This window comes from Fukomys damarensis, unplaced genomic scaffold (genome assembly GCF_012274545.1).
Source record: "Fukomys damarensis isolate Sample0158 unplaced genomic scaffold, DMR_v1.0_HiC HiC_scaffold_12, whole genome shotgun sequence".
Lineage (NCBI taxonomy): Eukaryota > Metazoa > Chordata > Mammalia > Rodentia > Bathyergidae > Fukomys > Fukomys damarensis.
In genome coordinates, this window is record NW_022900924.1 from 11,840,250 (window position 1) to 11,865,127 (window position 24,878).

Genomic DNA, 24,878 nt, shown 5'->3' on the forward strand with positions numbered 1-24,878 from the left:
TGAGACAGTGTCTCACAATGTTGCAGGCTGGCCTGGAAGTCACTGTGTAGCCCAGGCTGGGCTTGAACTCGCATTGATCCTACGGCCTCCACCTCCCGAGTACTGGAATTACAGATATTCATCACCATGCCTGGCCTTCTCTCTTCTTTGACCACAATACTCCAAGTGTTTTCTCACCTCGGGGCATTTGCACATGCTGCTATGTCTAGCTCTGTGAGCCTCTCCACAGGGAGACTTCCTTTGGCTGGCCCAGGTCATAAACCATCCTTCCTTGTTATATGTTTCCCATTTGTTGCAGACATCACACTTACCAAACAGAAGTTTCATGAAGGCAGGGACCAAGGCTGCCTTGTTCACCATCTTGTCTCAGGGTTTAGCACAGTGGTTGGCGCTAGCAGAAAATCGATTATTCACTACCAACTATGGCCTGGGCACTAAGAAGCACTTTTCTGATATTACCTTATCTGATTCTACTATGTAGCTGGCTTTAGCTATTTTGTATTATGAGTAGTCGTCAAGGGTGTAACAGCTGTGCTTTGCCTGATGTACCTGGTGGGGTGTCATTGGCTTTCATGAAATCCCAGCTTCCCAGTGTTTCTTTTTGGTACCGGGGATCGAACTCGGGTCCTTGCGCTTGCAAGGCGGGCGGCAGAACCACTGAGCGAAATGCCCGGCCCACCCAGTGTTTTCATTATGTGGTGCTAGGAAGGTGCCAGGACTGAGATGTTTATCTGAATGGTCGGATTATGGTTGATGATGTATGTTTCATTGGGTGTCCAGATGGCTGGATTAGCTTGATGCTGGATGGGTGGATATTTGGTTGGATGGATGGTTGGATAGGCAAGTGGTTAGGTCTCAGATCCCTGTAATCCTGGGATTCAGGGGCTAAAAGGAAACAGAAGGTTCATTAAGTTCAACATCTCTGTCTAGTTGTGACCTCCCTCTGCCAGGTGGCAGGCAGTGTGGGTGTTCTAGTGTGTAGAGGTGGTAGCTGGATGGCAATCTGCAAACAGGAAGCAGCTGGCTCAGACACTGTCCCTCGTGGAAGTCATCTGTGTCTTTTGAGCCCTCGACTGTGTCTCTGCTGTCGTGCCTCTTGTCATCTCTTGGGGAGCGGTGCTTGCCCCTGTCCTCAGCATTAAACTCAGGGCTCCCTGAGAGCCTGGCTGGGGTGGGAAGTCTTTCAGTGAGGTCTGGCCATTAGAGCTGTCATGATGTTTGACCCCGAGGCCTGTAGCTGCCTCCAGGACTGCACAGAAATGCATGTCCTTCTGCACCTGTGCGCAGGACGGCCCAGCACCCTTCAGAAGCGCCCCGAATAAGAGTGTTGTTCTGGCGTGGAGCCCGGAACCATTCGGTCATCTCTTCCAGTTCTGGAGAAAGATCATTTGGGCCAGGATACCAGAGTCACTGACTGGACCTGGCTGGACTTGAATCTACCACAACCTGGTCCCATGGTTCTATCTCGGGGAGAGTCGAGTGGTCGTGCAGACCGGCAGCCGGGCAGACCTGGGTGTCCTCTGCTACTGCCCGCCTGGACCTGTGTGCAGCAAGTCCGTGGGCCTCTCCTCTTCCAACCTGTAAAATGGGCCCATGCAGTCACCCTTCCTAAGAAGGCTCTGATACTATGTATGTGAAGAGCCTGAATAAACGTTGGGGCTGTTGTTGCCACTTTGTAGGGGCTGAGACTGAGGGTGCAGAGCAGCGGCGGAGGCATAGTTGCCGAACTAGCGAGGGCGCGGATGGAAAGACTCTCCCCCTTGCCTTTGGAAGGTCCGCTTCGCACTTCTCTGCCGTCAGCAGGCGCGTCTCTGGGTTAGAGGCAGATGGCGAGAGCCGCCAATCTGTTGTCTCTACCCCCAGTCACCAGACCCCCTCCGCACCCCACGACAAACCCAAACCAACACGACAGCAAGTCCTGTACGGTCCCAGCCCAGAATCTGCACCCGGGACCCCGCAGGCAGCTGCCGCGTCTGTCTGTGGAGTCGGCTTTTCATTTGTTCGTCCTCCAATTGCTCGTCAGTCCTTGATCCTGTAGCTTTAGTTGCTTCCCCAGTTCGCTCTTGGGAGGTCGCGAAGAAGACAGAGACACACTTCCTGCTCTCGAGATACTCACTGTCTCGCGGGGGAGGAAAGAGGCGGATATCAGTGGCCCCGGTGCAAGGAGGTGCGTGTGAGCCACGGAGCCTTAACCGCGTGCTGATGCCCGCGACGGGGAGGAGAGCAGAGGAAGCCAGCGTCTAGGGAGCCGGAGAATCCGAGCGTGAACGTGACTGAGGAGCCGCGTAAAGGTGGGGAGGTCATTTCAGAGGCACCGGCTTGAACGCACATCAGAGCCTACTCCTGAAGTCAGCTCGCGGAAAACACCCTGCCGCGCTGCTGCGAAGGTCTGATGGCCCAGCTGACGCCAGCGCCCCTGGCCTGAGGACCCCACTGGTGCAGGGAAGGAGCGGAGGAGAGAAGTATGTGAAATTCAGTCTTTTACGCGCTGCACTTATCATGCCACAAATATTTATTGAACGCCTAATGTGTGTCAGGTACCGTGCTAGGCCCTAGAGATAAGAGGACAGAATTGACGAATGCCTGCAATGATGTGATTTTGGTTTTCAAGGGGAAGGAGGACGCTAAGCAAGTAGATACCATGTAAATATGTTTGGAGGCTGCGGTAGGTGCTAAGAAGAAAAAGGGCACGGGGATGGGAAGACACTCAGTGGCAGGGAGCCCATTTGTCCAGGTGTGGATGGACATAGAAGTGGAGCTCTGCAAGGTGAGCAGACGTGTGTGAAGAGGGTTCCAGGTGGAGGGGCTGGCATGTGCCAAGGCCCTGGGGTCATGACCTTGGCTCAACTGAGGAGTGGAAGAACCTTGATGTGGACTTGGAATAAAGGGTTGTGAGGTTCATGATGGGGTGCAAGCGCAGGCACAGAGCTTCACAGGCCAGGGTGAGGGATTTGGGTTGCATGTAGCATGCATTGTGCAAAGGAAGTTTTGGGAGAGGTGGGGAATGGAAAGAGTTTGAGAGCCAGGGAAGGAGGGCTCAGCAGAACAGTATCCCTCTGAAGCAACCTCCTCCCAGCAAGGCCACCACCTTCTGGAGTAACCCCATGGGCCTTCAGGTGACCCGACAAAGGGGAGAAGCAGGTGTGGTGCTCGGCCGGTGGAGGAAGCAGCACCAGCGAGAAGGACTGAAGGACTGCACCGTCCAGTGTGGCGGCCACTGTGGCTCGCGTTTCATTACGGCTCATAAAACGCAGCTCCTCAGTCCCTTGCATTAGCCGCTTTTCAAATGCTCTCTCGCCACACGTGGCTGTCACAGTGCACCTCACAGACACTGAACCCGACCCTCTGTGTTCCAGAAAGTTCCATCTAATGGTGCTGACTTACAGGGTTGGCAGAGAAAGTTTCCCTCAGCTGATTTGTGAGACGGGAGCTGGGCTCTGAAACAACTCCCCCCGCTACGCCTCTTGCTCCAGGACCTCGCTTTGCCCATGGTGGCCACGTGGGTTGCAGTGCTTGCTTCTAGGAGCAGCCAGCCTGGACGCTCTTGCTTTAGGCCCACCGGGCTGGCTGGCGTTCGCTTCTCTCCTTGGTCCTGTTGCTCAGGGTCCAGGTGCAGCACGAGCGGGCACCGGCTGGCTTTCCTTGAGGACTTCTAGCAGGTGTCTGAGCCTGTCCCCTGCCACAATTCCCCCAGCAGTAACCTTGGAGGTTTTGAACTTGAAGGCACTCGTGAGAACTTTTTCCCCCTGTACTGGGGGGATTGAGCCGGGGACACTTCACCACGGAGCTGTGTTCCAACCCTATTTATTTTGAGACAGGGAGTCACTGAGCTGTCCAGACTAGCCTCAAACTTGCAATCCTCCTGCCTCGGCTTCCAAGTAGCTGAGACTATTTTTTCTTTTTCTTTTTCTCTTTCTTTTCCTTCCTTCCTTCCTTCCTTCCTTCCTTCCTTCCTTCCTTCCTTCCTTCCTTTCTTTCTTTCTTTCTTCTTTTTCTTTTTTAATGCTGATTGATTGAAACTAGGGCTTTCACACTGAGCTACATCCTCAGTCTTTCTTATTTTTTATTTTGAGATAGGGTCTTTCTAAGTTGCCTGCCCAGGCTGAGTTTGAGCTTCTGTTCCTCCTGCCTCAGGCTCCTAGAGAAATGGAATTGTTTTTCAACCTCTCATTTAACAGATAGAAAATTAGTTTGTGAGAGGTTGTGGCTTGTCAGAGCCCCATGTCTTCTTAAAACCAGAGCAGGGAGTCGCAGGCCAGGCTCCTCCCTTTGGTTTTAGCCCTCTCTCACCTGGGCGTATAAATCGCACGGTGACGCCGTATGGTTCACATTAGCCGGAGCATTTTCTGCTTCACTTGAGCATTTCTGGCTGTATCATTGGGTGAGAAACATTTAGCTTGTTTGAGAAACTAAGTGCAGAGTGAAAAGAAATAGATGGAACCACTCCCTGACTTCCCGTCCAAAGCTGATCGGTCCTGAATGAGGGTCAGGGTGGCAGTAAGATGAAGGCTTTGGCAAAATTCCATCGTGAAATAAAATGGAGAACGATGAAGCGTTGTTCAGAGCCTCCTGCGCGCTCTTGGGGGCATCCAGATGAGTTCGTGGTCACTGTCCCTCTCCTGCGCCAGGCCCCTCTCTTTTCTTCTTGGGACAGTCCTGAAATCTCAGTCATATGGTTTATATGGGGAAGAGGATCTTGGGGTGTTTGTTTCCTAGGAGATCTGCTAAAAAACTGGACCCAAGATTTAGAGGAAATAGCATGTGCAATGAAAAATAGTTGGTGTGACTAAGGAACTGGTTTTTTACTTCCATGTAATTGTTTTTTGGTTTTAGAAATTCATACTTTTTTTTTTTTCATTTTAGTACTGAGGATTGAACCCGGGACCTTTACACTAAGCTACATCCTCAGCCCTTTTATATTTTTTATTTTGAGAAAGGATCCTGCTGAGTTGCTAAATTGCTCTGGGTAAACTTGCACTTAGAATCCTCCTGCCTCAGCCTCCCAGGATGCTGCAGTTAGAATTGTGCACCACCATACCTGGAAATACTTGATATATTAAAGCCATAAATTAATCTTTATTTCTCTTGTGCTTTTAAGTTGAGCTTATATACAGTATTTTAAATTCACATAAGTCTAGCAAATTTTATCAATCACATATGAGGATAAGGGACTTTTTATGGTGTTTGCTTCTAATTCCAAATTTAATTGGTTGAGCAATTTGTGCAATTTAAACTACGTTTATTTTTATTCTTTTTTTTTGCCTTTTTGTTTTTGTGGTGCTAGTTATCAAACCCAGGGTCTTGTGTATGCTAGACAAGTACTCTACCACTGAGCTACATCTCTGGCCCCTAAACTGCATTTATAAATTTGATATATAGGCTTTTTAAATACTAAACTCTAAGTATTGATAGAAAAGCCTTCTCACCTATTTATATACTCCACAGAAACTTAAAAAAACTAAACTTATAAATATACCGAGCCCAAAGCCACTTTCTAACATTGTACTAAATTGAATATAATTTCAACTTTAAATACACGTTGGTGCTAGTTATTCAATTACATGTTTCAAGTGAGAGTTGGTAAGGTGAAATCTTACTCTCACTACACTACATGACATTAGAAGAATATAAACCAAAGTATCCCAAATACACAGACTCTGTAGTTCAGATACTAATGTTACAGGCTTAATTATCTTAAATATGTCTGTAATTCATCCTAGAGCGTCCTCCAATTCAAAGGTGCCATTTTAGTTACTTTTCTGAGGCCCAAAGTTAAAGGAGGAAAGGTTTATTTTGGTCCACAGCTCTAGAGGTTTCGGTCTGTAGTCAGCTGGCTCCAAGGCAGGGTGGTCTGGCAGAGGAGAAAACAGTTCATGGCGAAGCAGGGCAGGCAGAAGGCAGCAAAGCAGCAGCTTCTTTCTGTCCCTATATTTTCCACCCAGGCTGCTTGCCTTTTCAGTGGTGCCATCCACACCCAGGGTGGGGCACCCTTAACCCCAGCCTCAGACACCCTAATCCAGCCACCTATGACTTCATGAGGCTTTGGGGCAATGTTTAGATACAAGCCGTAACAAATGCTAGTTGAAGGATATTAGTTTATCTCACACAAGTCTGTGATGAATAAATAATGAAGGAGGGCAAATTCTGATTGCCTGACGTAAAATGGCCAGATTTTGGTGGGGTACTGTCCAGATGTGCACCCACTCACTGTGCATCTGTGAGCTGCGTGCAGTTGGCTGTGTTGACCGTGTGACTTTAGGGAATTTAAATTTGACTGTCCACAGCCACGTGTGGTGGTAAGGAGCTACTCTATCGCCCATGCAGGCCTCCATGGCTCAGGCGTCTTAGTCAAAGTACGTAGCTGTTCAACCACTGCCGCAGTGAGAGCTGCCGTCAGTGCATCTGATTTAGCCTGGGTTGTTCTGCTCTTACTTTGCCTGGGATCGTAACTCCTTTCCCTGTGGTTTAGGCAGTGGCTGACAAGGTGGCAGGCTGCAGGGTGAACCTCCCTAGATGTTTTTGGACGCTGCTGGAATCTCACATCCAGTCCCTGCAGCCAGGGACGTAGGCGTGAGGTTGGAAAACTTGGGCCTGACTCCTCCCCGCTTCACTTCCGCCAATACAGCAGCTGCTCACCGCCTCCCTCACCCCTGAACAGAACCATCCGTCTTTCTCTCTTCCCAGGAAATGTTATGGTTCAAAATGTGGGTGCAAGAGGTGGCCCCGTCCTAGGAGAATCTGTTTTCTTATGCAGCTTAGCCCTGGTGAAGGACTCAGAAGGACACAGGTAGGGTGTGGGTAGAGTGGACCATGGGAGGTCATTTTAGAAGGATTAAATTGAAATTGTGTTCTATTTAGGTACAGTTTAGGCTCAACATTCAAGACGAGATTGGAAACTATGTTAAGTACTTAAAACGCAGGTGTTACAGTAAAACACGCAGTGTCATCAATGACTCTCAGAACGCTTTCCCTCGCTCCAAACACACTCATCTCCTCTTGCTTGCCCCTTTCTGAAGCAGCTCTGGACGTCCTTTGTCAGTGTCTTTAGCTGTGCGTGTCATGGTGGCCTTGGTCGCCTGAACGGGTTAAAAATGTTTCCCTTTTCTGCTCATTTGACTTTGGAGAAGCGCCATCTGGTGCGAGGCCCAGTGAATAAGGTGAACAGGGCGCACTGTAAGGTACCGTCGTGTGGGCCTGGCTTGCTGCTGCGTGGCCCTCAGAAGCAGCATTCACTATGTTTTTGATCATACCTCATAACGATGAAAAAGGACTTCTAGAGCCGCTTCAGAAAGCGCAAGAACATGGGCTAAGTGTTCAAAGCAGGGGGACTCTTTGGAGGGGGCGTTAATGGCCGTCTCTCTTACTGCATTAAAATATTTTTTAAAATGTAAACATTCATCTTATATTTTGAATCAGACCACGTATTTGTAAGGTTAGTTTAGTAAATCATTAGCTCTCTTAAAGCCAGTCCCGGATAAACGTGTACGTTATTATTTATTTCCTTTTCATGGAGGCGACTCCTGGTTCGTGAAAATGGGGAGTGGTGACAGTTGGGGTTCAGGGTTGCTGAGGGGACCAGGTATTCCTACCCCACCCCGGGCCCTGCCTGTGCGTCTCCTTCTGGGGGCTGTAGGCCCCACACACATCACCTTCCCACCCTGTCCTGAATTGCAGCCCCTCTAGGCTCCTGGCTTCAACGGTATCACCTAATTGCCCCCGCTGAGGAAGAGCTGCCTCTAAGAGGGCGGACAGCCAAGCCCAATGCAGTGGTTCTGAATTTTGTACCTGGGGTGAATTCTCTGGAGACATTGTTTCAAAGACATGAGAAGCCCCCACCCCAGGGGCTCATTCTTAACAAGTCCCCCGGGCAGTTGGGCGTCCCTGTCAGTTCCCTGAGCACGGGGTGCCGCTGTTTCTCACATCAGGATGGGAACTCTGAATCCCGCAAGGGGCGTTTCTGCGGGAGTCAGTTTTCTGGCCCGCGGAGTATCGGAGAAAATCCTACTGAAGAGGAGGAAGGATTTATTTTAGCTCATGGTTTCAGACAAGCTTGTTTGACTTGAACGCTTTGGGCCAAAGAAATGTGGGGCTGAGCAAAACCTGCTCACGTGGGGCCGGGAAGCCAAGAGTGAGCCCGATATGATACAGCCTACGACAGCCACCCCGATGTTCTGTTTCCTGCCCTTGGGCCCCACCTCTAGCAGTTAGTTGTGCCATAGTGAGGAACCAAGCCTTATGCTTCACGGGGCCATTTAAGATGCAACCTGTAACACTGTGACAGTGAAATAATAGCAACAAAGCATTTTTAGCCTGCACGGTACCTGGCAAGTAGTAAATGCTCACTAAAACTTAGCTGTGATTACAACTATAACAGTTTTTTTTTTTTTTTTTGAGACAGGGTCTCATTATGTAGTTGAGACTGACCTGGAACTCACTGTGTAGCCCAGGCTGGTCTCGAACTCACAGCGATCCTCCTGCCTCAGCCTCCCGAGTGCTGGGATTACAGGAGTGCACCACCACACCCGGGCTACAACTGTAACAGTTTAATAATAGCATTATTGGGGGCAGGAAGGAAGGAAAAGGAGAAGGTAAAAAAAATAAGATATGTCACATATATGTACCAACTGCCCAGAATGAATGTCATAATTATGTACTGCAAGTGTGTATTAATGAACATTAAACAACCAAAATATTAACTGTAATACACAATACATGCCATGTAACTATTGGTATATTTCACATTGCATCGTGCATGATATGTGATACATCACCTGGTGTATCTGTGACACCATCTGTGACTCGATGTTACATGTCAGGATGGTCTAAACATTCCCTAGTGTATTTATACGGATTCTGGGAGGGAGTTAGTACTGGGCCTGCCACCCAGTAAGAGCTCGTGAGCTATATGAATTCTCCTTGCTGTCGTTTGTCATAGGCATGAGCAGGAACAGCAGAGGAAAAAGAAAAGCTGTGAGCACGCCGAGGCTTGGACAGAGCAGCTGGCATCCGCGGAGGCCACCATGCACTTAGGAGTCTCCCCTGCCTTGGCTGGGGTGTCCTGGTTCTCCCCGAGAACTGGGCTGGCAGGAGGAGGGCGCGCCTTCCAGGCTCCAGCTCTTCCTCTGCAGGGAATTTGCCTGTGGATGCAAAGAGGCTGCTTCCTTGAGACCTTTTCAGTCAAATAGTTCTCTCCCCTGTCAGCGGGCCCCACGAGCCAGGGATGTTATGACAATGGTCTCCCTGGCAACCACGGGAAGGCACTGGGCCTCTGGCTGTGGCCACAGCAATTTCAGTATCCTGGTGTGGGTCTGATAACCCCAGGGTCTTGGCTGCCCAGCCAGTGACCAAGTCCTGCTGGTACAGTTCCTGCTAGAAAAGGAGTTCCGATTTCTATCCAGAGGCCAGGTGCCCACTTCCGAGGATATTAGTTTCTTGAAAGACTGAGCAAAACGTATCGGGTGCTGTGCGTGTGCCAGGCAGGGCTCTGATCGCTGGGGAAAAGACAGGCCAGGCCCATGTTGCTCCTGAGCTGACAGTCTGATGGGTGTGTGGTGGTGGTGGCGGGGAGGTGTAACCATGGAAACCAATAAACAGGATAATTTGTGCGACAGCAAAGTGCTAAGGAAGAAAAAAAAAAAAAGCAGGGTGGTGTGATGGTGACATTTCGGAGCGGTAGGGAAGAGGAGAAACCCAAAGGATGGCAAAGTGCCATTTGTGCCAACAGCTGGCAGGGGCTGGCTCTGGGCGCTGGGAGAAACAGGTGCAAGGCCAGGCCCTCTGGATTCAGGATGGCTAAAGAGCAGGCGGCATGACAGGGTGCTGGCTGGAAGTCCTGAGGGGACAGAGGCTGTGGAGCCTGCCTCTCCATCTGTGAGGGCCTGAAGGCCACCTGTGTCACTCCCGAACCTCAGGGTCCGCGTGATGATGAGAGACAGGCCCTTGCCCTGCCACTGTACTTCAGAGCCTTGGGAGAGGGCTCCCACAGCATCTCCTCCGCACGCCCTGCGTTCCTTCCAACTTCACGGTCTCTGCTCTGCTTCCAAAAAGAGCACCCTGGGGTGACAGGTTTGTGCACTTCCTTACCCGCAGGTCTCTGGGTTTGTCTTGGTTTAGATTCTGAGGGCAAAGTTTCCTGTCTCACATTAGGGATTTCAGACACGATTATTTTTAGCTGTGTCACATGTCTTGACTTTTTAATTTTTTTTTTGTTTATGTTGCTAAATTTGCCATCAGGCTAATACGGAGTACAGTAATAAGGCATGGGGAGGATGTTCAGACCGAGCCCTGCCTGCAAAAATTTTCCATCCGCTGTGGAAGGTGCCACGCTGCCCCCTGGTGTGGAGATGGGGAATTGCACCCCAGGGTTCCAGCTCTGTCCCAGCTGGGCCACCTGTGAAGCCTCCTGACCTGGGGCTATGCAGACGGCTCTGGGAGCTGTTCAGTTTGTGCCAGAGGCACAGAAGAGCCAGGTGCTGCAGGCTGGCTTCTAGAACGGGGTTTCTGCCCTGCTTTTTTTTTTTTTTGTACCAGGATCTTGCCCGGATACTCGTCCAGAACTCAGGACCTTGCCCTTGCCAGGTAGGTGGCAGCACCACTGAGCTAAATCCTCGGCCTCTGCCCTGCTTTTTTTGTTGTTGTTTTTTTGAGACAAGTTCTCACTATGTAGTTGAGACTGACCTGGAACTCACTATGTAGCCCAGGCTGGTCGCGAACATGCAGCAATCCTCCTGCCTCAGCCTCCTGAGTGCTGGGATTACAGGCATGCACCACCACACCCAGCTGGAAAGGTGGCTTCAGAAAAAATATGCACATGCTTGTTAAACAGTGAAAGTAAATTAAAGTTATCCTTTCTGCAACCCTAAGGCTTTGGAATTGGACCTGGTTGCTTCTTTCTTTCTTTTTCTTCTCCCCCCGACCCCGGTACTGAAGATGGAGCCTAGGGTTACTGAGCTATATCTCCAGCCCTTTTTTATTTTGGGATAGCACTTCACCAGGTTGCCCAGGCTGTCCTTGAGCCTGGCCGTCTTCCCGCTTCAGCCTCCTGCGGCGTAGCTGAGATGACAGGCATGGGCCTGTTATATAGAAGTCCTTAGTAATGGCACTTTACTTTTTAGTATTACATTGATTTCATTTGCCCTTCCAAATCTGGAAAGGCTTTCTTTATCCTTTAAGGTACCCAGTGTCTTCGTTATTAATGAATTATCATGGAAGGAAAAATTGTGAAGGTCCTCTCTTCAATGCAGCACATATAAATAAGGCCTTACAGAAGAATTTATAAGGACTTACTGGACGAAGTAACATTTGAGGTAGCCTCTGGAGAAAACATAAGATTTGCATCAATTGATGGAATGGTGTATCAGGTAGTTATGAGTCCCAGTAATGCTGTGTAACAAGTACAAACCTCAGTGGCACATAGTGTAAAAATTTACTGGCTAGGCATGTAGGGTGAATGGCAGATTGGTGGCCTTTCTGGTCTTGCCTGTCTGTTATAGCCAGTGAGGAAGGCAACAGGAGGCTGTCAGCTGAGCCAGGATGGCCTTGGCTGGGACAGCTGAGAACCCTTGACTCTGCCCTGAGTGATGTTTTGGCCCTCAGCTGACTAGCTGAGGCACTTCTCATGCAGATGGCAAATTGAAGAAAGCCAGAGCAACTTGCTTCCTCTCTCCCTATTGGCTGAGCCAAGTCACACGGCCAGCTTCATTGGTGAGGCCGGGCGCAGTGCAAAGGCTGTGGCTACTGGAGGTGTAAAGGACTCAATGCATCTTTCTTGTCTGCCCCAGGTGGGTACGGGAAGGTCACCCAGGTAAGAGAAGGTTGAGCAGAGGGACAGACAGGTGACATTCACAGTAATGTGATCAAGGAATTCCATGGAGTCGAGGGAGACAAAGAAGGAGAAATGGAGTCGTGTCAGGTCTAAGGAACGCAACGCTGTAGGGCTGTTTCTCAGACTCATTCTCTGGATGTCACTGGCGCCATGCTTTTTGGTCTATCTGTGTATTTCCTTTAGACCGACCCTTTTTTTTAAGACATACATGTATTTAGAAGTTAAACTGTACACCCTTGGAATGGGAAAATAGTACCACCTGCCATATGCAGAAGATGATCAGGGAAATCGATACAATGGAAACCGAAGCATCATTAAATCGTGGCTCACAGTGCTAGCTGCTCGGGGCTCAGAGTCTGGCCTGCTGTCGGAAACAGAGGGAGACTGGCAGGTGTGAGGAGGCTGTTACAGGTGTAGCGGCACCAAACAGAGCCGTCTCCTTGCGGCAGGCAGGGGCTGATGCCCGCTCCTTTACCGCCCCGTCTGGATACCGCCTCGTGGTCGCCGATGGCCCGCGGCTGGGAGATGCTGACCCAGGAGGGCGTGTGTTTGAGGTTCTCTGGCCGTGCAGCTTCTGACCTTGGCCTCCTTGGTCTCCAGCCCACAGCTCTGACTGCTCCTCGAAAGGCTCAAGGCCGATGTCACTGGTTTCCCAGTGGACACTGCTTCTTTCATGCTTTCTTTTCCTTTAAGAAATTGAAATGGCGTTGTTATCGTTAATTTTTATTTTTAAAGAGACCAGATCCTTGATTTCCATTGTGGTATTCCAAGTGCAACACAGGCGCATGTGGACTTAGGATAATAAACAGTATAACCTTGTTTATTGAGAAGACGAGGGTGAAGAAAACCGCTTAGCAAAAAGTCCCGTTTGCAGCCATCGTAATGAGGTATGCAGGTATTACTTTCGAGCAATATTTGCCAATTATGTAGATTTAAATTGAATCATATTAATCTCGGATTCAGGATTTAAATTATGACTTAGGAAAGCACAGTATTTTTTTTTAACCTAACAAACAGTGCACTGTCGTGCAGTATAACCAGTCTGTAGTTTTTCAACTGTGCGGACATGACAGTGACTTATTTAAAAAAAATTAATTTCATTGGTACATTTTAGATAAACATATCGATCACACCCATCATGGGGATTTGTACCTGTACCTGATTCACCTTGATTCCTTTTTCCCCAATCCTCTCCCCTCCCTTCCGTTCCTCCCCTCATTGTTTTCAAAAGCTCTGTTTCCATTTTTCACTTCTGTTCTCTCTTTTTTCCTTTTCCCTCCCTCCCTGCCTGCCTTCCCCCTTCCCCCTCCCCCCCGGTTTCTCTTCTTCCCATTTGAATTTTTTTTCCCGTTTCACAGTATCTAGCGTCCATTTTGGTTCTTGATGACCCTTTTGGTTAAAGAGAAACGGTGTGATATTCGAACAAGTGCGTCTCATTTATTTCGCGTAAGCAGATGATCTCCAGGAACATCCGTTTATCTCAAGCTCACCCTTCTTCACGGCAGAGTAGTACTCCATTGTATAAAAAACCCACATCTTCTTTACCGACTTGTTGGTTAGTAGGCAATTGGACTGTTTCCAAGATTTAGCTCTTACAAACTATGCTGCCCAAACTGTGCTGCCATGAACATGGGTGTGCGTATGTTGCTGTGGTATCGTGTTTTTAATTCTTTTGGGACAAGACCAAGAAAGGGAACAGCTCAGTGAGATGGGACCACCAGTTTTAGTTTTTTGAAGAAACTCCGTGCTGATTTCTGCAGTGGTTGCACCAGTTCCCCACCAACAGCGGAGAAAGGTTCCTGCCCCCCGCAGCTTCTCCAGCACTTGTTATTGGTTGATTTCTAGATAGCAGCCATTCTTTCTGGAGTGAGGTGGAATCTCAGGGTTGTTTTCATCTGCATCTCTTGAAGGACCACTGATGCTGAACCTTCTTTCATATATTTATTTCCCATTTGTACTTCATCTGAAAAGTATCTATTCATTTCAGATACGATTGACTTTGAAAGAATATTTATTATTTGGGTTTTTTTTTTTAAATGCTTTTCCTGGATACTGGTAGTTAGTAAATGTGGGGTCTCACCCCAACAAGCTAATCATTAAAGATGCATTTGAATTCATGTGATAGGAATCAGCACCTCTGCTGGGGTGTTTGAGAGATTCCTCGGTGTTGCCCTGCCTCGATAATCCCCTTCACCCGCGCCACAATCCTAGGAAGCAGATACCATGGTCACTCTCGTTTCCAGGAGAGAAAATGAGGTCCCAGCAGAGCTGAACCTTGCTTGGGATGTTTCAGCTACTCAGTAACTCAGAGGGACTGGTGTTACCTCTCGCTCACAAACCCTGGCAAGAAAAAATGGTAGAACAGGTCTGGAGCTGGTCTGTGTTTCCCTGGCCCTGCGGTGTGCTCTGCTATTTTTTTTTTTCCAGTTACAAATGAACCCTCAGCTTAATTAGTGCTGGGAAATGTACTTTCTAGGCAGACCTGCTGCCAGGAAAACACAGTGCTATGTCTGCGTCCTTGATTTTAGGGACATGGGCTGCTTTTGCACGCGGTGAAGAAAGTTTCAATCCGAGGAGGACCTTTTTTCATCTTAAAATGTGTTAGATGAGATGTAAAGCATAATCAATGTTAGATACAGGTTTCAATCTCAGTCTTTTTCAAGTATTCAGGTTTGGGTCTGATTGTGTGGAATATGTCAGAGGATCAACTCTTGAAATTTCGAGAGCCTAAATACTAGCTGGGATGCAGCTGGGACTCACTCAGCATTCGTTGAATAAACCAAAGGTCGGGGATGTGCAGGGTGTGAACAGGATATCCAAACTGACTCTTTAATTAAAAATATTCTGAATATTGAAAAAACAAAGCAATATGTGCTTATAGTAAAAGTTAAAATAGTCTATGTTTATAGCGTACTGTGGAGTTGCTGTATTCTGTCAGCAAACTGCTAATGGCAAATATGTATTTACTATACATAATTTTCTATGTATTTATAAACATTATCAACACATACAATTTTGAAAATATAAATGCAATCCTATTATACAGTGTCTTTTTATGTTTTCTTTTCCCCAGGAGATAAAAAATCTTGGAGATGTTCCCAGATCAGTATGTGTTAATCTGCCTTATTCTGAAAAAGTTTTACAGTAGTCCATTCTATAGATGTGCTGTGGGAAATTATATTTAGGTTTTCTGTTGGTATATCTTTTTTTAAAAATGTGTTTTGGAAGTGAGATCTCTGGAGTAAAAATGTCTGGGCATTAAAATCTTTTTTTTTTTTTTTTTTTTGTCTTTTGTGACAGGGTCTCACTATGTAGTTGAGACTGACCTGGAACTCACTGTGTAGCCCAGGCTGGTTGGGAACTCACAGCGATCCTCCTGCCTCAGCCTCCCGAGTGCTGGGATTACAGGCATGCGCCACCACGCCCTGCTGGGTATTAAAATCTTGACAGGAAGTTCTAGCCCAGCTTGGGCCACTTGACAATTTAATGAGACTCTGTCTCAAAAGAAAATTTAAAATTAAACAAAAAGGGTCAGGGATGTAGCATGGTGCAGAGGCTCTGATTTCAGCCCCTAGTACTGGATAGAAAGTGTTGCTAGTCTTATGCCGTGTTTCGTAAGAAATGTGAGCATCCCTAGAGTTGGTATGTGTGGAGGCTTCTCAAACTGGTCCTCATTCTTGGGTATTGCCAAAGCTATCGGAACCTGGACTTTGGAAATAGTCTTACATCTTTTCCATTCCCAGCAGGTAATACACATTCGTTGCATTTTCCATGCTTTAGAGAAGCAAACAGGAAAAAACAGATGGACCATAGTCTCACCCTAGGAGACAATACCTGCTAATGTTTTTCTTCTAGGCATCTTCACACGGGAAGTTTTATAAATCCATGTACTGCATTATTTTGAATGCTATGCTGCCATACAGCTGACCTTGTAATGGGTCTGTATCATTCTCCAGCGGTGAAGCGTTAGATCATTTCCAGGCTTTCAAGCTCTTGTCAACACAGAGCCGCAGCTTCGTGACTATCCTTAATTATGTCTTCGAGCAACATTGTCCCTTAGAGATGTATAGCGAATGTGGCCCTGTGTGTAATTTGGAACTTTCTCGTAGCCACAATAACAAAGAACCAGATGGAAATAATTTGAATATCACATTCTCCCCAAATATTATGTGTCCCAAATATTATCCCTTAATCATGTAATCAGAATCAAAATATGAATGATTTTCTTGTAGCACTGGGACTGAGTTAACCTCCCTCCCTATCCCCCTTTTTAATTTATTTTTATTTCTCTCTTTTTTTTTTTTTTCTTTTTTGGTACTGGGGATCGAACTTGGGACTCTGTGCCTGCGAGGTAGGCAGCAGAGCCACTGAGCTAAATCCCCAGCCCTTTTAATTTATTCTTATACAGGGTCTTGGTAAGTCACTAAATTGTCCCGGCTGGGCTTGGACTTTTGATCCTCCTGCCTCAGCCTCCCAGAGTGCTAGAATCTCAGGTGTGTGCTGCCACAACCAATTTCAGCGTCAAACATCTTAAATGTGATGACTGATCACTGGTCCTCGGTAATCTTTATTTTTTCCATCTCTCACTCTTTCTCCCTTTCTTTCTTTCTTTTTTTTTTTTGCTTTTTGTGGTGTAGGGGATTGAACCCAGAGTTTTCCCACTGAGCTACATCCCCAGCCCTATTTTATTTTGAGATAGGGTCTCATTAAATTGCCTAGGCTGGGCTAGAACTTGTGATCTTCCTGCTTCAGTTTCCCAGAATACTAGAATAACAGATGTGTGCCACCCACCGCTCCAGATTTTAACATTATTCGACATCCCTAAGTCTTTGAAGCCCAATATGTGTTTTACACATATACATCTCACTTTAGGGTTTTTGTTTTTGGTACCAGGGCTTGATGCAAGGCTCTTGTGTATTATAGCAAGCACTTTACCACTGAGCTACACCCCCAGCTCTGTTTTTTGCTTTTTTAATTTTTGCTTTTTATTTATTTTTGAGATGAGAGCTCACTGTACTGCTCAGGCTCCTTGAACTCATAGGCCCAAGTGATCCTCCTGCCTCAGCCTTCCCTGGGGCTGGGACTACAGTCATGTACCATCGTACCTAGCTCAATTTAGTATTGTGCTCCCCAAACAATACATATATATTTAATAGAAACAATTTTGTGCTGCTGTGGTTTTTTCAATTTCAATTACATTAATTCAGATGAAATAAGGAAAGGAGCAGAGAGATGGAGAGAGACAGTAGGGAGAGGCGGGTACGTATAAAGAATTAAGATGCGTTACGTACACGTACCAACTCCCCATGATGAAAGCAGTCTTCATGCACCGCAAAGGTGTGCTAATAAAATAAAAATTAATTTAAAAATAATAAATAAAATTTGAAAAAGGAAATAAAATGCAACCGTCTGTTCCTAAGTTGAACCAGTCACGTTGTAAGTGCTCCGTTAGCCACAGCAGGCTGGTGGGCTTCTGTTTTGGGTCTCTCACCCGAATCAGCGTCACTCCCAGGCCTCTCAGGGTGTGAAGCGGGGGCAGAACTCGGGGGGAGTTTCTGGAGGCAGGGTCTGGGATTCCACCAGCAAATCCAAGATGAAAAGCCACTGGGGTTAGAGACTCGAGCGCAGGATTTAGGCAAAAGCAAGGTGGCCCCTTTTTCCATAGGGAAAACGTGACTTTGGACGTACTTGGTGAACCTTCAGATTTTTAAAAATAAGACTTTTAAGGACATGTAACCACATAATTAAAATTTAATAATGGCTTTTCAGTTAAAATTAATTTTACTCATCTTATAAATGAAATAAAAGCTACCACCATCCATTCTTGATAAGCCTGTGTCCCGCGGCAGTGGAAGTGTGGTAATCACATGTTATATGAATGTACCTGGAATGTTTTCCTTTTGGAATCTCAATTTAGGTTTTAGGAAAAATATGCTTTTAATAAAGTTCTACTGTCGTTCTTTCTTGCTCTTGTGGTATTGGGGGTTGGAATCCAGGGCCTTCACATTAAGCTACACCTCCATCCCCCTTAAAATTTAAAAAAAATTTTAAGACGGGTCTTGCTAAGTTACTAAATTGTGATCCTCCTACCTCAGAGCAAATGAATAATGTCTGACCTATTGGTATCACAGGGCAGGGCTCGCCCAGGCTGGCCTTGAACTCATGGCAACCCCCCTGCCTCAGCCTCCTAAGTGCTGGGATTACAGGCATGCACCACCATGCCTGGCTGTTCTTATTTTCTCAACACAATTTTCCAAATTTTTATCCTATTCCTGCCCCAGCCCTGAAATGAGCTACTTCTCTAAAGGTCATTGACACCACTGAGTGGAAAATTATATTTAGCATCCTTGAGGCCAGTCTGATCCTCTCCCTCAGAGTGCACCCCCTCCGGCTGCTAGCTGGGATTCTTTCCTAATTCTACTTTGTTAAAGATCCGCCTGATCTTTGTCAGCTCCTCAGTCTAAAGTCTTGTACCACTTTCTCTTACTTTCTAATTAAAGCCTTTTTCTGGGTAGGGGAGCGGAGAAGAAAAAGAAGCAGCAGCCAAGATCTGGGTTCTAGCTGTGCTACTGTTTGTATAATGTTGTTGTTTCCAGTCCCTTTCGTGGCCGGCCTACACTGTATGTCTGATGCAGGCATGTGCTCATACATGTCCACATGTATATCCACATTTGTTTGCATATGTGTGTGTACCGGTGACCAGTACCTCTGTTTCCAGTCCAGCATCACGGGGTCAGTGCTAGCCTTTTCCCTCCCAATTTGTATTGCTTTTCTCAGAGAGTGGTTTAAAAAGAAAAAACAATCCTCCATGTATTTATTTATTTGCGTAATCTGTGGTGCCTTGTTAATCTCCCGTCCCCATAGGGCGCCGGCCAGTTTGTACCTCTCTTCTCCGTTCCCGAACCTGGCAGGGCCATCTTGCCATTCTAGCCCCACTGCCTGCCTTGCATAGATTCTACTCCCTTCTGCTTTACAAAATTTGTTCTTCCTTCTCACCTGTTTATCTTAAATGAATAAAATGTCCATTTTACTTCTGACCCTTTTCTGAGTGCTGATCCTTCATTTCTGAGCTCTTCTAACTCTGACTTAAGATTTTTTCCAGATCTTGTATCATTTTATTAATGTCTCTTCCAGAGCTTTGAAATAGTAGGTTACAGTTTTGTTCTGCTTTGTATTTTTTTCCGGTGTGCTTGCATTGTCCACATGAATGTTATTTCCCTGTTTCTTTTCGTTGTAACTTTGAAATAGATTCCATCCTGCATATATTTAAATCTATCGCTGTGTTAACAAATCGCCCTAAAATATAGCGGCTTAGAACAAAACCATTGGTTATTTCACATTTCACGTGGGTCAGGATTTTAGAGACAGCGAATCTGGGTGGTTCTGACTCTGGATTTATCACATGTTGCTGTCAGGATGTTGACAGGGGCTGCTGGCAGCTGAAGGCCCGACCGGGGCTGGAGAATCCACTTTGACAGTGGCTCTCTCCTGTGGTTGTCGGCTGGGAGCTTTGGTTCCTCACCGTGGGACTCTCTTCATAGCCGACTGAGCATCCTTGTAACGCGGCAGCTGGCTTCTTCCAGGAGGAGAGACCTCGGAGAGCAATGAACGAAGAGGAAGCTCAACATGGTTTTTTACATAGCAAAACATTTACGAGTACCTTTGAGGAATCATAATGATGACACTCATCGTGGGGAATTTGTACCTGTGCACGACGTATCTGCTTCTTTTTTCTCACCCCTCCCTCCACTCACCCCCTCCCCTCCCTCTGCCCACAACACTTTGTTTCCATTTTTCCTTGTATTTTCACGTTTTTCTTGTCCCTTCCTTCCTTCCTTCTCCCTCCCACCTTCCTTGAGCCCCTTCCCATCTGAACATTTTCTTCCCATTTCCCCAAATCCATTACGCATTTCAGTCCGTATTTCCACTTTTGGTTTCTCACACCAGAGAAACAATGTGGCGTTTACACATATGTGTCTGATTTATTTCACTTAAGACCGTGGTCTTGAGGTCCGTCCATGTAGCTGTAAATGTCTGAAGCTCACCCTTCTTGATGGCTGAGTAGTACTCCATTGTATAAAAGCAAACCCCACATGTTCTTTATCCATTCTTTGATGGATGGGCATCTGGGCTGTTTCCGAGCTTTAGCTGTTACATACTGTGTGGCTATAAACATGGGTGAGCATATATTGCTGGGGTAGGATGCTTTTAAGTCATTTTTTTTCTTGGTACGGGGGATCAAACTCAGGACCTTCCACTTGCAAGGCAGGCATAGCACCACCGAGCTTAATCCCCAGCCCCTGTGATGCTCTTAATTAATTCTTTCAGGAAGATACCAAGAAGGGGAATAGCTGGGTCAAATGCAACCTCTAGTTTTTGTTTTCTGAGAAATGTCCACACTGATTTCCACAGCGGTGGCACCAGTGTACCCCCCTCCACAGTGGAGCAGGCTTCCTCTCTCCCCACAACCCCTCCAGCATCTGTTATTGGCTGATTCCTTACAGCAGCCGTTCTTTCTGGAGTGAGATGGAAGCTCAGCGTTGTCTTAATTTGCATCTCTTGAAGGACCAGTGACGTTGAACAGTTTTCCTGTTTATTTGCTGTTTCTTCTTCCTCATCTGAGAAATGTCTGTTCATTTCAGATGCCCACTTTTGGATTGGGTCTTTCAATTGGGAGGGGGGGGTCTGATGTTTTTTAGTGTCTCACATATTCTGGATCATAATCCCCTGTCTGATGAGCAGCTGCTAAAAAGTTTTCCCCATGTTTCGCGTTAGTCTCCAAAGTTGCACATTGTCGTTGCTCCCGTATTCTGTGCGTCACGAAGCCTAGCCCACACCGAAGGAGAAGGGAATTAGGAGCCACCTCTCTTATGTTATTATAACTCTTAATAGTAAGTATACACCTTAAGGAGTTCTATGTTTTCAGAAGTATGTTAGATCCCACTCCTTGGAGGGTGGAGTCTGACAGGATGGGGGTTGTCCTACGAGGTGTCCCACCTCCGTTCCTCTCCTCCAACCCACTTAATCTAGATCTTCTGTTCTCTTGTCCCGTTGCCCTTGGGTTTTGCTATCACATTGGGTAAACCCCTTCTAGTTTCGCTGCTGTCCTCGAGTTGACCCGTCATATTTTCCAGTGAATACCTGGGGGCTCTTTGGGGGTTCTTTTCATCGCCCCGCCATAAGATGTCTCGTTTTCCTTCCGTTTCCTCCCGTGCAGGAGCAGATGCCCATGTAGGTTTTGCAGCTGTCAGTGACTATCCCATACCTTCTTGTGTTTGGGGGCTCCTGGAGATACTTTTAGTGAACATGTAGTTCGTGCATTTCTGGTTTTGGGATCCTTTTGTCCATTTTTATGAGGAAGGATCAAGAGAGGCCCTTGCACTGCTGACATCTCTCAGAATCCAGCTTGTTTTCTCATTTTTGATAGAAATATTAGCGAAAGAAGTAGTTTCCTGCCTTTGCTGCCATCGCCCTCAGGAGGCAGCAGTGCTAATGGGTGAGTGGATAGCAGGCTGGGCCTGGCCTTGGGGCACAGCTACTGTGAGGGGTACACGGAACGGAGTGCAAGCGGCAACAGCGCAGCCTTCCAACCTGCAGTGGGGCTTATGTGACCAGGCCCTCGGACTCAAAGAAGCCTCACTTTGGGATTGTATGTGAAGGCTTCATAGTCTTTAATTTTGGCAGCTAGTTTTAATGCATAACAAGGACCAAGTGGGTCTAAAATATATGTCCATGGGCGAGCTTCTGTCCAAGAGCCTGTTCTGTTCCCGTGTCTCTCGTGTACCCGTGTGACCTTTGATCATAGGCTCTGACCTCATCAGCCCGGACTGGTTTGTTCACCTTGCCCAGTCTTGCACCTGAGCACCCTAAGCTCGGAGCCATTTCTGGTTCCTTACCTGAATGCCAGTATTCTAGAACATTCTTGCTCTGTGGCAGATGCGTTAATCAGTTTTCTAACACTGTAACAAAATCCTGGGGTAATCGGACTTAAAAAGAGAAAGGGGTTGTTTGGGCTCATAGTTTTGGAGGTTTCAGTCCATGGCAGGTGGGGCCTGTAGCTTTGAGCTGGTGGCCAAGCAGCCCATCATGGCGGACGTGTGTGGTGGAGGAAGCTGCTCACTTCAGTGGCAGGAAATGAAAGAGGCTGGCCTCCCATAATTCCCTTCACCCCAGTGACCTATAACCTGCACTGCACCCCACCTCTTAAGGGCACCAGCACCTCCCAAGGTCATCGAACTGAAGGCTGCGCCTTTCATACATGGGCATTTGGGTGGAGTTTAAGATCCAAACCATGATGGCAGAGACTCAGTAAAGATTCGGGCAGAATCGAACCACTTGCCAAGAGAGTGGCGCCACCATGGCAGGCTGAGTAATGGCCCCAAAAGCTGTGACTGTGTGGCACCACATGGCCAAAGGAACTTTGCAGATGTGCTCGAGGCTGTTGAGATGGGGTCATCCCGTGGCCGTCATCACGAGGGTCCTGATGGAGGGAGGCGGAAGGTCAGAATTGGGGCTGGGAGCTGTGATGGTGGAGCAAGGTGCCGACGGGGCCCAGCTCGCTGGAGCGCAGTCATTTCTAGACACTGAGAACAAAGAAGCAGATCTTGGATCTTGCCCCGAGGCCTGCAGTGGGAGCACTGCTAGGCTGACCCCTTGATTTTAGCCCAGTGAGGTTGATTTTTGGACTTTTGATCCTCGGAACTGTTGGCTAAGAAATTTGTTTGAAGCCTCTGAGTTTGTGGACATTTATTACAGCAGCCAGAGGAGACTAACACCCTGGGTGTTGAGACTCCCTCATGAAGGGGGCCCGGATGTCCTTTAACCTCCTGCTGAGAGAGGAGGCTTTAGTGACAGAAACCCAGCTCCAGCTTAAGATGAAAAAAGAAAAAAAAGCGAATGGACTTGTTGTGGCATAGTCCAGGGCTGTGTGCTTCTGTGCTCACTACTCCAGGGGCTCTGCTGACGGGCCGAAGTCTGTGGTCCCAGGGAGAGGGCGCTGCCTCCCTCGCCACTCTGGTTTCCACTCTCTGTGGGTTCCCAGGCAGGCTCGGCTTCCAAGTGGCCCCAGCAGCAGCCCTGAGCTTCCAAGACATCCAGCGACACCCATCTCATTTTAAAAGAATTTGTCAGCTCGTGAATACTTGTGTGTGAATTAGTAAGTGACACCTGAGTGTTGAAATGAAGTACTCCCTACCTCTGCTCCCCATCCTCCCTTTCTTTCCCTAGAGGATCAGGCATCCTTGGGGAGAGACTCTGCTTTTACAGAGATTCGTAGATGGAAGCATTTTCCATGGGGATAGGGCCTGATTTATTTTTACTTATCAGTGTGTCTTGGGAACTGCACTGGGTCAGTGCTTAGGATGCTTTGCAGTTCTGTTTTCTAGCTGTCTAGAGTTCCTTTGTGTGGCTGTTTATTGGGTGCCTTTCCTACCAGTGGAGCTCAGGGTGTTTGCTGTCTTTTGGCATCGCAAACAGAACTGTAAGAAAATGTACCTTGGACTCAGCTGTTTTGCGCAGGATGAGCATCGACTGAACAAGTTTCTAGAGGCAGACTTGTTGGGTCCAGGAGATATGTAATGAAAATTTAAGTGCATATAGCTAAAACGTCCTCCACTGAAGTGTACCAATGTGTTGCAGCCCCCTCCCCACCCCACAAAATGCTGGAGTCCATTTTTACCAGCATGGTGTGTTTGGTGGGTTCTGTTGCTATAACAAAACACCAGAGGCCGGGTGCTTTAAAAAGAAAAGAAGTTTATGTGGCTCATGATTCTAGTGGCTGGAAGGTCCCATTAGCATGGTGCTAGCTGTGTCATGCTAAAATAAAGTAGAAAGGGAACCAGTGACTTGCAGGAGAGACTAAGCTTGTGGAGTGGTCTGGCTTTTTAACAGCCCACTCTTTAGAGAACTAACAGCACTAATTTCTCCCGAGGGTGGTACCCCAGGACCTAGTCATCTCTACCAGGTCCACCTCTTAACGATCCAGCATCGGTCAGGAGCCTTACACTGGGGACCAAGGGTCCAGTGTGCATGATTCTTTAAGGGACACACTTGGATCCTCTTCAACCTGTAGCAGGGGGAAACCGGATCATTGTAGTTGAACTGGAGTCTTTACGATATGGAGTTGGCGAGGGGCCGGGTGGAAGGCAGTGTGTGTGGAGGTTCCTGCCTCTGCCCCTGGTGGCAGTGCTCTAAGCGCCTCCTTATCCTCCTTTGTCTCTGCAGAGCAAACTGGTGAAGTACTTCAGCCGGCAGCTGTCCTGCAAAAAGAAAGTGGCCCTGCAGGAGCGCAACGCGGAGCTGGATGGCTTCCCCCAGCTCCGGCACTGGTTCCGGATCGTCGACGTGCGCAAGGAAGTCCTGGAGGTGACCAGAGGCGGCCCTGTGCCCTTTGACTTTCACCCTGACCCTGATCCGGTGGCTACCTCTCTGCCACTCCCAGGACGGCAGATCTTTAGCCGTTCCTGGCACAGTGCATGGCCCATGTAGGCCCTTGAGGCGTATACACTGGATGAAGGCAGGCGGAGTTGTTAAGGCTGCGGTTTGGGAGCCAATCAGAACCTCCTTCAGCTGTGCCCCTTCTTCCCCGAGTCAGGATAGCTACAGCACTTTACCTCGTAGGTCAGCACTGGGCGGTGGAGCCTGCTGCTGTGACCGAAACGGTTTATACCTGTGCTGTGTGACATGTAGCCGCTCGCCATGGGTGGCCACTGAGCCCTTGAATTGTGGTTAGTGGTTGTGGCCAAGGAACTGAATTTTTAATGAATTTAATGTTAATTGATGTGGGCCATGGGCGCCATGTTGGACGGCACAGTCTTAGAGTTTGGTCTTCCCATCTCAAACTCTGGTCATGGCCCTCTCTCTTTTTTAAGCCTGGCACGATAAAAATGTGATGATGCCTCTCAAATGTTCAACTCGTAGCCTGGCAACCAACAGCACTCAGTAAATGTCTGCTTGTTGTTTCTGAAAACTTCTCAAGTACAGTGACAGGTTTTGCAGTGGTAAAACTTGGCTGGCACTCTTTTTTTTTTTTTTTTTTTTTTTTTTTTTTTTTTTC

At 47.6% G+C, this 24,878-nt stretch overlaps 1 protein-coding gene across 3 annotated transcripts in view; it reads left to right on the plus strand.

Annotated features, from left to right (window-relative positions):
• Nucleotides 1-24,878, plus strand: part of Ksr2 (kinase suppressor of ras 2) — a 392,217-nt gene that overhangs the window by 63,827 nt on the left and 303,512 nt on the right. For all 3 annotated transcript variants that reach the window (XM_010604091.1, XM_010604094.1, XM_010604092.1), the window contains exon 2: nucleotides 24,047-24,187. In XM_010604091.1, the coding sequence (XP_010602393.1) occupies nucleotides 24,047-24,187 (141 nt within the window). The remainder of the gene's footprint in view (nucleotides 1-24,046; nucleotides 24,188-24,878) is intronic.